General features: G+C 38.1%; 1 protein-coding gene across 5 annotated transcripts in view; it reads left to right on the top strand.

Moving 5' to 3' along the window:
- Window positions 1-13,026, top strand: part of pard3ba (par-3 family cell polarity regulator beta a) — a 168,281-nt gene that overhangs the window by 127,042 nt on the left and 28,213 nt on the right. For 2 of the 5 annotated variants that reach the window (XM_065254164.2, XM_065254163.2), the window contains exons 19-21: window positions 7,725-7,766; window positions 8,012-8,116; window positions 8,243-8,506. In XM_065254164.2, coding sequence (XP_065110236.1) covers window positions 7,725-7,766; window positions 8,012-8,116; window positions 8,243-8,506 — 411 coding nt within the window. The remainder of the gene's footprint in view (window positions 1-7,724; window positions 7,767-8,011; window positions 8,117-8,242; window positions 8,507-13,026) is intronic. The other 3 variants (XM_065254167.2, XM_065254166.2, XM_065254165.2) reach the window with 2 other exon arrangements.

The following is a 13,026-nucleotide window of genomic DNA, read 5'->3' as shown; positions in this document are numbered from 1 at the left end:
GATGAGTTTCTTCAGGGGAATTGTTACTGTAACCAAACATGGCTTCTTTCTATAACAACATCATGTGAAAGTCACAGTAGTATATATTCAGCTGGTCACATGGGCACTAAATAAAGAATCCTTTATATTTGAGTGTGACACACATACAGGGACTGATGCACACATGTGTATGTTTCCTGTAGAAGTATGCGGGTAAGCCTGTCATGTCCCGAGTCTGTTAAGTTTTAAACCACAAGAACTATCCCATGACACACGCTCAGAGTCTTCTAGCACCCGTACGCGCTCATCGTAAGCGGCATTATGAGACGGACCATGATTGATGGACTTCTCTCCAGCAGGTCTGGGCTCAGGGAATGCCACTCTGACGGGAAAGGTTAACAGCATCTTTCCCATCAGAGACACGCCTGGTCTGGAAGTAGTCAAATCACATTAACCTTTACTTTCGCACGCCTTAAATATTAGCAAGTGGTACGTAAAAAATCCTCTCTTGCAGATGAGTTGTGCCTGTCTCCTGTTGTTGAGTGTAGACCGGTGGAATGCAATGACTTATGGTCACAATATTTTTTAATGTTTTGAACTTTTATAAAAAGTTTCATGCAGGGCTGTCAAAAGATTAATCGTGATTAATCGCATAAAAAAATAAAAGTGATTTTGCTTTTGCAAAATATATGTGTGTGCACTGTGTGTAATTATTTTGTATACACACACACACACACACACACACACACACACACACACACACACACACATGTATGTAGGTATTTAAGAAACATTTACATGCAAATATTTGTGTTTATTTAGATTTTGATATATTTTTATATTATATGAATAAAATATATGTATATATAAATCAACTTTTCTTAAATGTATGCATATGTGTGTATTCATATACATAATAATTACACATACACACAAATATATTATGCAAACACAAACTTTTATTTTGTGATTAATCTTTTGACAGCACTACTTTCATGTCATTCTAGGGCTGCCTAATGTATAGTCGCGACTAATTGTTTGCAGAATATAAGTTTTTGTTTACATAATATATGTGGGTGTACTGTGTATAATAATTATGTATAAATACAAACACACACATGCATGTATATATTTAAGAAGTTTTTGCATGTGTATATAACATTTTATGTTTATTTATTTTTTTATTTATTTTATATTATATATGAATAAAATTTATATATATACATCAACTTTTCTGAAATGTATGCATATGTGTGTGTTTATATATACATAATAATTACACATACACACACACACACACATATATTATGCAAACACAAACTTTTATTTTGTATGCGATTAATTGCGATTAATCTTTTGACAGCCCTACTTTCATGTCATTCTAGGGCTGCCTAATGATTAGTTGCGACTTATCGTTTGCAGAATATAAGTTTTTGTTTACATTATATGTGGGTGTACTGTGTATAATAATTATGTATAAATACAACACACACATGCATGTATATATCTAAGAAGTATTTGCATGTGTATATAACATTTTTATTTATTTATTTTATATTATATATGAATAAAAAACTATATATACATAAACTTTTCTGAAATGTATGCATATATGTATAATAATTGTGTATAACATAATAAATGTATAATAATTATGTATAAATACCAAACACACATGCATGTATATATTTAAGAAATATTTGCACGTCTATATAAAATTTAATATTTATATATAATTTATATAATATATAAATATTTATTATATTAATATATTTTTTCTTTAAATAATACATCCATGTGTATGTTTTTTATTTATACATAATTATTATACACAGTACACCCACATATATTATGTAAACAAAGACTTTTATTCTGCAAACGATTAGTCGCGACTAATCATTAGATTTTTCTTATCTTTAAATGTGTTTTGCTGTTTTTTTGTGTGCATTTGCAATTTTGTGTTATTTAATGTCAGTATCCTTCTGGTATATCACAAATAAAGAAAAAGCAATCTTTGCTGCAAAATCGTTTTCCTCGCTATAGACGGAAATGAATTTACTTGGACAGATATCATATGGTGAGGGGTTGATTAACTATCTGAATATGATTCATCTATCTGAATATGATGTTGAGAGACAGTCCTCCACTTGTTGAGAGTGACAGATGTGTGTTGTCATATCTAGTGTCAGTGTAACAGCCCGACATCCAGTCATCGGCCGTTTGATTGATGTGCGTGTTGTGATCGATGTCCTAAGTCACATGGACACGTGCCAATCAAATCACGACACTTTAAACCTAAGTTAACTGTTTAAACACACAGACTCTATAATTTTCAATGTTTAAAGCTTGTTATACATGGTTTATACATGCTTGTTACACAACCTCACAGAGACTTTCATGCATTTGCCTCTGGAAGTTGAAATTTTAAATGCCTACTCTCTCTCTCTCAGTTGCACTTAGTTCATCCTTTACAATCAAACTAAATTTACATAATCTGTTATACCTGAGCATTGTGGGAAATACTTTTCCTCACACTGCTATATCCCCTTACATTATAATGGTTTGGTTGGCACTGTTTTTTACCATCATAGTGTGGTTACTAAGGTATTCACGCTAAAAAATGCTTACCAAATTTGAATATGTACATATCATACTAATAAAATACCTTTTGGTATATTCCATGTGTAAAAATGGTACATGAATATGTACTATAACTATTTATAAAGCACAGTGGGTCTTTGTGTGGTGAGGACATGTATTGTATTCAGACAGGAACCAGAATCCAGGCTCATGAAAGGGATGTAGATCTGCCCGTGACAGGTTTACCTAATTAAAAAGATCCAGACGGAGGTGAGGTAGGCGTTAATGTATGCAAACATAATGATCAGCTTAGCACTTCGTCCCATGTGTCCACGGATCTCACTGTCTGTCTCTGGGAAAATCAAAGCTTTGGCTGCTTAAATACAAGTCTATGGTTTGGACTGATAAATTGCAACACTCAGTAAACTCGAGTCGATCGATATGCCGAAGACAGCCAGCAGTGTGCAACAGAAAAAGCTTCTTGCAAAGACTACATTAATATTGGGGGTTGCAATACGATATAGTTGGTTTATTTGTACTGTCGTAATTACAACAGAACAACAGGAATGCAGATGAGAAACGTTTGCAGGTGTCACAGCATACAATCTTCGCTCGTAATGTCCGCCATCCGAATGTAAAATCTCCCAAGAGATACACAGACAGACTTAATCTGAGGTTAACGACTGAAGTAATGCTAATTCACTTTGCAAACCCTATTTAGACCGTATTAAACCGTTAGTATGCTACCTAGGGCTACATACCTCAACCTTACTCTTAACAACTCTTGGAAGTGTAATCAGCTTCCATGGGAATGTTTCGCATTTACATCGACAATCAAATCCACTTGAACGCTTAAGGCAACAAGGAAAACTGACTGAATTGCAAGTAAAGCCCCTCAAAATGAGTATAAAAATGAGTGTGTTTGCATGCACGGTCTTATGCCGATCATGCTCAATAAACTGATAATGTGGGGGAGCATGTAAACGCGTAAAACGGTTTTCTTTTATCAGGAAAAGGCCATAAACGGTGCAAAAAAGGATCGGCACCGTTAGTTTTTTGCTCATTACCCCGATTTCACGTTGCGTGTAACCACCTTAACTGTCTTTCTCGCAGTTTTGTTCATGTGCGCATGAAAGTAAGCGCAAAGTAACGCATAAAGATCTGTGCTCGACTCAAGCAGTTGGCAGAGAAACTGCGAAAATAAAAGCTTATGTTACATTTACAGGTTCTGCAGACATGACAAGAGATACAACAGTATAGCTTAAGGGGCGATTTATATTTAGCGTCTTTTGCGCGATCAATTTCAAATGTAGGCGCGCAATATGCGCACTCATAATGGAAGCAATGCAGTTGCGACATGCACACGTTGCGAAGCGCAATTTATTTCCAGGCGGATCCGCACCGCATCGAGTTGAAAACATCTCAACTTTTCAGAATGCCGCAAGCGCACCACAGGTAATGTGACAAGAACCCACCGACGGTTGTGTTTTTCGCGTGGTTTTAGACGTGTAATGTGAATCGCCCCAAAGACCAATTTCCTTTCAGCTTTTTGAACGGCTATGTGTACTGTAGGCGCTGACATCAATGTCTGCAAGAAATTTGACAAATCTGGGCATGTAAACGCACTCAATGTTACTACAGTTATCGCACAATTGTTAAAATGTGATTTTTGCGTTGTTTCTTATAAGACGACAAACTTGTTAAAATTTTAGGTTTGGAGTAAGGTCACGGTCCATTTTCAGCATTTTAAACATTTACACTACCACATTAAGCTAGTTTTTGCCATCATTAAAGTTATTGTTGCTACATTTATTCTGCAGTAAGTAACCTTATTTTTAATCCGTAGTTACTGTAGATATTTAATACATGGACAGAACCTGTAGATGTTTGGTTATTTTCTTGTCACACTGGTCATATGGTATCTTATCCCACCACTAGTATGTTAGCAGAAACTATTGTTAGCATCGTAAAATGGCTAAAGTTGCAAGGTCACTCCATATGAGGTGAACCCATTGAGATGTTTGATCTCTGTGTTGAGTGATATATACATGTGAGAGTGACGGCTATGGTCGCACATACAGAATTAGCAGGACTCAGTCACATTGATATTCAGGCCACGGCTCCCCCCAGTTTTAATGAGAGTGCTTAGGGGCAAGGCAAAGCTAGCATGCCAGCTGCCAGTATTTGATCGCTTCAGCCTAATGAGATAAATACAGTCATTAGTGCGTGTGTGGGGCTGAGAAATAGAGTACCATTGAAACATAACGCTCACAAGATGCGGCACGGAGATGCTGGATCCGACCGGACCCTTGAATTGCTCGTGGCCCAGTGTTTGGATCATGTAGTCGCTGCTTATCTTGCACAAACATGCATGTATGCTTTGTCGGTACGCCGAAGCCTCGAGCGGTATCTGTGTCAAATTAAAAAGAAATTTGGGAAGCTTGGGAACGAAGGATTTTGATTATTTTTTGCCTTCTTACAGAAATGTAATTGAATCTCAGCTCTTAATAGTCATTGCGCAAAAGTCATTGTTATCCAAATGTTTTGCTATTATCAAATCCATGAGCTAAATAAATAAGCTTCAAGATCTGCAGAATGAGAAGTGTTTTGCTGGATTTTAAAGGGACACTCCACTTTTTTTGAAAATAGGCTAATTTTTCAGCTCCCCTAGAGTTTAACATTTTGATTTTTACCGTTTTCGAATCCATTCAGCTGATCTCTGGATCTGGCGGTACCACTTTTAGCATAGCTTAGCATAATCCATTAAATCTGATTAGACCATTAGCATTGTGCAAAAAACCTCAAAGAGTTTCAATATTTTTCCTATTTTAAACTTGACTCTTCTGTAGTTTATTGTGTACTAAGACCGACAGAAAATTAAAAGTTACGATTTTCTAGGCAGATATTAGCCTAGAAATCTAGACGCACCCTAGCGGCCGCAAAATATATTTGCTGCCAGGGTTTAGTCTAGGCACTCACAATACACTTAACAGCTCCAAAAACCAAAATTTGGTCAGGCCAATCACATCGTGTGTAGCATCTGTGGGGCGGGCTTAACATGATGACGACAGAGCTGCAACGTATGGCTGCTGCTGCTGGCGAACAGCTTTCTTTTGAAGCGGCTTTGGCCGCGACTCTGGAGGACTTAGACTTATGTTTTTCTTTGAGAGAAGAGCAAATAACCCTACTGAAGTCCTTTTTAAGCAAGAAAGATGTGTTTGGAGTTTTGCCGACTGGTTACGGTAACTACGTCACCTTCTTCGTTGTTCTCATTGGTCATAGCGCTATCCTATTGCGTGCAGAGGCATTTTGAGGGACAACCTTATATCCCGCCCCTTGCATTGAGCCGTTTGTGTGAAGAGTTGCCAGACCTTACATCTTGATGTAGGTCTGGCTAACCAGGCTAGGCAGATATGGCTAGGAACTATACTTTCATTCTGGCGTAATAATCAAGGCCTTGCTGCTGTAACATGCCCGAAAATAGTCCCCTTGGGAACTTTCAATAGCAGTAGTACATGATGTAACTACAGAAGAGTCAAGTTTTAAATAGGAAAATTATCAAAGACCCTTTGGTTATATTTTAGCACGATGCTAATAGTCTAATCAGATTCAATGGATTATGCTACGCTATGCTAAAAGTGGTACCGCCAGACCCGGAGATCGACTGAATGGATTCCAAAATGGTAAAAATCAAACGTTTAATTCTAGGGGAGCTGGAAAATCTGCATATTTTCAATATTAAGATGTGTTTTTGGTCAATCGGATCACAAGTGAACGAGAAAGACTCTTTCGTGTTCACATTTGATGTTTTAATTCGTCTCTTTGGTCCACTTTCGACCGCTTTTGTCCTAAATACTTCGGGGGGATTGTCTATGAGCAATTTATGAAATAAGCTTTCACAACTTTCACACGCTCGCAAAATGAAACAAAAATAAAAGCGGCGGTGAGCAGACGCTTTTGTTTTATTAGTGAAAGAAGCGCTAAAAGTCAGGACTGATGTAAAACTGATGTACATCACATTAGATCAATAAGTGAAGAGTAGACGGTCATTCGACCACATGAGCATCTACACCACAAAGTAATCCAATTAAATTGTTTTTTGACAAATTCTTGGTCGAAAGTGAGAGTATTTAGCGACGTCCACTTGTGATCCAATCAACCAAATCACATCTTAATACCAGCTAAAGTATTTGTATTGAGGACTATAAGTGGGCATGCACACCAAAGCATTTAAACGCGTCCGAAACCGGCAGGCAGACTCCGACTGTAGGCTTTTTTTAGCTGAACGCTTTTATTGCAATGATACTTCTGCTTTGTTTATCAATTATTGAAGGATGCGTCATTTGGTTGTTGTGATATTTGTCACACCCCTCCTCCACTGTGATTGGACAGCTGAGTGATAAGTGACATTGAAGAGCTGAGCTTTTCACCCAAAGTTAAATATTTTTCAACTCTCTGTGATCAGCGCTAAGCGCGGAAAAACAGTAGTGCGTCGGCAATCAACGTGGACAATGTTTTAAGAAGTGCACCTTTCCATTAGAAACAATTGAAAACGTATGTCGGCCGCCGATGTAAACGCCTTGGTGTGTACGCCAGCTAGGGCTGTGGTGGTGTGATATCATCATAATGTATGCACGTATGCAGGAATCACAACATTGTATCATGCACCCAGTTGTCTTAATAGTTTGTTTTTCTTTGTTGATTGTCATAACGATGATGGCCACACCTGTGAGCTCCAGGGATAACACTGCTGTAAGACAGAAAGAGATCTGATGCAGATTGTGTCTGCTATAAATAATGAGTATGAATAAATTGCACCAAAGCACTTTGATTTGCATTTGTTCAACATAGTTTTCAGAAATAGAGAGTATGTCCCTGACAAGCATGAGTCACACTCTTCAGAATGGAAGTGTCCATAATGCTCGCACAAACTTTGCGTAGACCTTATTTTCAAAAATGAGAGGCTTTTAATTTCAGTAAATAAATGACTTTTTATGGTATGTATACCTTATAGCTTTTAACAAAGATGCTTGTATGTTTCAGTCGGCGGGTTAGTGATCTACAAACCTCTTTGATTTATTTACATATAGCTGATGTTTCTCCTCCCCTTTTTCTTTCTTTCTTATAGTTGCATTATTTTTATATAATCATTTTCTTTTGTCTAGCACGGAGACCCGGTCTGACTTCAGGTCAGTGCAGAAGAATATGTGAGTTTCTGAAGGTTTGGTGTGGATATGGGCTGGAAAATTACTACAGGGTTTTGGATACTGATGTTGCTTTGGTTTATCAAGCGTGTGTGTGTGTGGGTTTGCAAGGGCAACCAATCATGGGCAACCTGTTCATAGACCAAATTCTGCTTGGTTCACAGGGAAATTGTTGAATCAATATCATTAATTTTCTATTTGTGTCCATCTTTTTTTTCCTTCTTTGCTTACCTCATATCCTTATCCAGGTTTGGGAGGAAAAACAAAGATGAGAAGAACAAATACAAAGGCAAAAACATGGGAGCTCTGAGTGAGGAGGAGGTCGATAAGAGTGACCATGAGGTCTTGTCAAGGTAAGTTTACACTTTACAATAAGGTTGCATTTGTTAACAATGCTTTAATTTAAAATGAATGCCTGATCATTGCTCAGTAGAGTTTTGTATTTCTGGTGTCATGAACATACATTTTCATCCCCACAGGAGTGAAAGAAACAGTCCGGCTTTTAACCACAGGACTTTCCCCGACGTGGAAGATGATGACTTTGACCCCAACTACGCACGCATCAACAATTTCAGAGAGCCCCCTGCCTCAAGCCACCCCTCCTACACACCTGGACTTCCCACACATAACTACTCTCAGCCTTCGGTCTCCGCCCCTTACAGAGAGCCATCCAATGAAGACCCACGGGAGGGCCTTTACGCAAAAGTGAACAAGCTTAGAACCACCCCACAAAAGATTGACAGGTGAGAAGCGATACCAAATGATAACTGTTACTTCATTATGCTTTAAAGGGGCCATGACATGAAAATCTAACAAGGGCTATGATTGGGTCCCCAGTGCTTCTATCAACCTAGAAAATGTGAAAAAGATCAACCCAGTGACTCAGTTTTGGTAAACCAATCTCTATAACCACATGAAAAAATAGGTCATTGAAATGTGTCTCTCCTTATGATGTCATAAGGAGCTCTTATTATAATAATACCACCCCTTAATCTGAATTATCCAATCACAGCACTGCCATTTAGTGCAGAGAAAATGAGAATGCGAAAAAATTATTCAAAGCACAATTGAGTTCCAATTGCAACAAACCACCATCATTGTGATCAGTGTTTGCATTTCATCCGCTCATTTGCATTTTAAAAGACACACCCAAAACGGCACATTTTTGCACACACCTACAAATTGGTTATTTTAACATGATATAATAAATTATCTATATGGTATTTTGAGCTAAAAATTCACATACGTGCTCTGGGGACACCAAAGATTTATTTGACGTCTTAAAAAAGTCTTGTGCCATGGCCCCTTTAAATAAGTTGATATAAACAAAGTGAGCTCCAGTGCATTTTAAGGCCTAAAACCCTTCAGAATCGAACCCATGGCTTTTGCACCCTTAATACATTAAAGGTGACATAGAATGATTGAACGGAGTATTTATCTTTGTTCTGTGATGTGACATGTAGACAAAACATTTTTTGTTTGGGTCTGTAAGGCCTTAGAAGCTTCCTAAAAACCTCTCTCAGATAGCTCTATTAGGGTGGGGGATTTTAAACAAGTGGTTTTGCACCTATTTGGCTCCCCCTACTGGCTTAACTTGCAATCTCATTACTGATTGGCTGACTTTGCTGCCACTCAAAAAATTTAGCCAATTAGTTTAAAGTGGAGGAGCAGTTAGATGCCTGTGATGTCATAAGCATCAGTTTTTCAGATTGGGCTGTTTTCTGTCTAACATTTCTAAAAGAGGAATTTCTATGAGACTGAGATGTTTAGCATGTTTAGCACTTTTTGTATGTTTGTGAATGTGGGTAGACTACCATTATTCAACAAAGACAAGGTAAAAATTGTTTTTCATTCTCTGTCCCCTTTAAGCTCCAGGAACTCTATTTAGTGTAACGAATAATGGAACGAAAACTAGCATATGTTTAGCAAGGTCTGAGAAAATCTTTAGCACCTGCTATTGACGAACTTCTCATGATGATTATTTTCTCTCAGCATAAGTAAATCAACGGAAGAAGTTTGTTGCTCCCATTATCGGACGTTAAAATGTAAATCGTGCAACCCGTAACGAAACATCCAGACTAGTCGTTAACGAACGCTTTGGCCTTTTAGTCCAGTCGACCTGAAATATTGACAGGAGGGTCTGCGGAGTCGCCCGTGATTTACTGTGCAGCCGTACTGTGTGTATATACAGAAGAGGACGTGTGTATCGCTCGTGAGTTTTTAGTCCAGGTTGAGTGTTCTCAACGACAGAGCCCATTGATTTGTTGTCTGGCGGTAATTATGCGTGAGTGTTGCCTCGTCTGTGGGGACCACGTTCATTCTTGCACTCGTCTTGCCATCGATTCGCACAAGATTATCTTTCCCGTGCTGTGGTGTCCACGGACATCACACACACGCACAGTGTAATCCTATCACACACTACAACACTTTGCTCTCATACAGTATGTCTCGTTTTAAAATATGTTTGTTCTCAGGAATACATTAGCACACCTTTTCAATACTGCATGCCACATATACATATCCGGCTCTTAAATCATTTTCTGCTCTAAAATGTACCATGGTACCCATCATATATACTGTATTTTTTTTGTTTCTGTACCGATTGTGTTTTTAAAGATGATCTTTTTGTTTATATAGCGCTTTTCACAATTGTTTAATTGTTTCAAAGCAGCTTTACATTAGTAAATGCAGGAGAAAACACAGAAAAATCGATGGACAACATAAGCAGCAGAAATTCTGAATACAGCGGCCAAGATAAAACCGCACTAGCGAACGTAGTAATAATGTAGCGTATAAAAGAGGGTGCTAAGTTAAGCCAATGTCAGCTGACTCCCTACGGGTTTAAAAAACTCCTAATTTGTAAAATCATTATTTAGGCGTCTAATTGTAGCTTAGTTAGCAGAGCATTGCGTTGTTTTTAACACATGGCTGGGTCAATAATGGATAGAAAACATCGCTGGGTTAAAAATGACCCAGCACTCTTTAGCAACACCGAAATCATGGGTTTGACATCCCCACATACATTCTGTAATAAAAATGTAAAACATCTCTTTGGATAAAAGGGGCTGCCAAATGCATAAATCTAAAATGTAAAAATAATTGGTGGGGTCATCTTTAAATGTAAAAAAATTGGAACTTTTGTCGAGAGTTTTTAATTATAAATCCAAACTTTAACTATTTTGGTATGAGGAAGTTGGTTTGTCCTTGTTTTTAAAGGGATAGTTCACACACAAAAATAGCTGTTTATTTATTCACCCTCAGGCCATCCGATATGATTGTGACATTTGTTCTTCAGTAGAACATTAAAAAGATATTTGCAGAAACCTTGGTGCTCTGTGATTCATACAATGTGTCTTCTTGTGATGTTTGGTGGCGGTTGGCATCAAAATCGCATTTTTTACAACACTAAGAAGGCTCGACACAATATGATACTTTGCTCGAAGTATCACCTGTGTCTCTACACGTGAACTCGAGCATTGGGAACATTGTTTGTGTAAAAAGAAGGTTTTAAACAACTGACTTTGGCTGTTTTGGTGTCTGCTTGCCGCCATCTTGCCAGTCAGGATGTATCGATCTCCGAATGCGACGGAAGGAAGGAGGAAATATGGATAGCTCCTAAAACATAGTTCCATATAAATGCATGGATAAGTTGTTGTTTTGTCGCAAGTGAAAACAATATTGACCTTCTAGTTGAAAAAGGAGGCTTATATAAGATGCATTCGGAGACGATTCTTATGTCTGGCAAGATGGCGGCGAGCGGACACCAAAACAACCAAAGTCAGTTGTTTAAAACCTTTCTTTTTAGTAAACACTATGTACACAAACAATGTTCTCAATGCTCGTGTTCATGTGTAAAGATCCAGGTGATACTTCAAAGTTTCATGTTGTGTCGTGCCTTCTTAGTGTTGTAAAAATAGTGGTAGTTCGGTAGCAGCGGACAGCGGCTGGAAGAATGCATCAGGGATCGGGTAGAGATCACACCCTAACGATGATATTTTTTGACAGTCAAGGTGCGAAATGTTGTCTTGCGTAGCCATTTACTGTATCCAGACGAATCATAGACAGTAAAAGATAAGAAATCGGTAAATCGTAGCAAGCTAGCTAATGCTTGTCAGTAGCCTACTGGTCCTCGGTAAGTACTCAAAATGGCTGAAAAAGAGCAGATGACGTAAAAGGTCACATGACTGATATTCATGAATAGAGGGGGAGGCTAAAGCTCCCTTCTTAGATATACATACACAGGGGTTGTGGCTAGAAGGGATACAGCTACAGCCAAACCTTTATGCTAACCCTACGCCAAAACCTAACCCTAAACCAGAGGTTCTCAACTCTGGCCCTCGAGTTTAGCTCTACCCCTGATCAAACTGCACCTGCCTAGAATTTCCGGTATTCCTGAAGACCTTGATTGTAAGTCACTTTGGATAAAAGTGCACCAGTGTATACAAATATACAAACTCTGCGTAGGAGGGCACAGTCAGGCTAGTACACTGAGCCATTTATTAACTTTTGTTAATGTTAAATGTTCAAAAAAATAATATTATGGAAGTGAATGGTGCCCCACATCTTTGGTCAACTATTTTTTTTTATATCTTCAATTGTGTTCAGCAGGATAAAACAAAGATTATATAGGCTTGTAACAACTTGAAGGTGAGTAAATGATGAAAGAATTTCCGTATTTTGGTGAACTATCCCTTTAACTGATGAAACGTTATTCTGACTTTTGTCATAACCAAACCTAACAGACACTTATAAAGTTACACAAACATTAAGCTGCCTAGAGTCCTATACTGTATACCAATCAAGATCCTAGATGAGTTTTTACTAACTAATGAATATGATTATATAGAGAGGAGAATTAATCTAAGATCACAATCGATCTGTAAAGCCGTCATCACACAGAGACCAGGTGCCCAAATAAGCCATGAATGAATAGATACTGACATAAAGGTAATGCTAGAAACCGCCCTCTGTACCTTGATGTTATTTTTGCAGGACGTGTTGTATGATGAGATCTGACAACACTGCCGTCTTTTTCAGACGGTCGCCACCCCACCCGTCTGTAATCTGAATCGACACCCTTTTATAAACACACCTGCCACTGAGGTGTTAATGAAAATGTCCACTGTTCAATTATTCAGAGTCTTGATGGGACTGTCAGAGATGCGTGTGGCCAAATGCAAATGTAAATCAGAATGCAAACAGACGATTGTGTAAACAGCTATTTAAAAAAAAAACTTGATCAGAGACGAGTGCTATTACTTTT

This window comes from Paramisgurnus dabryanus, chromosome 4 (assembly GCF_030506205.2).
Source record: "Paramisgurnus dabryanus chromosome 4, PD_genome_1.1, whole genome shotgun sequence".
Taxonomy (NCBI): domain Eukaryota; kingdom Metazoa; phylum Chordata; class Actinopteri; order Cypriniformes; family Cobitidae; genus Paramisgurnus; species Paramisgurnus dabryanus.
This window is presented reverse-complemented; position numbering and strand designations above follow the sequence as displayed.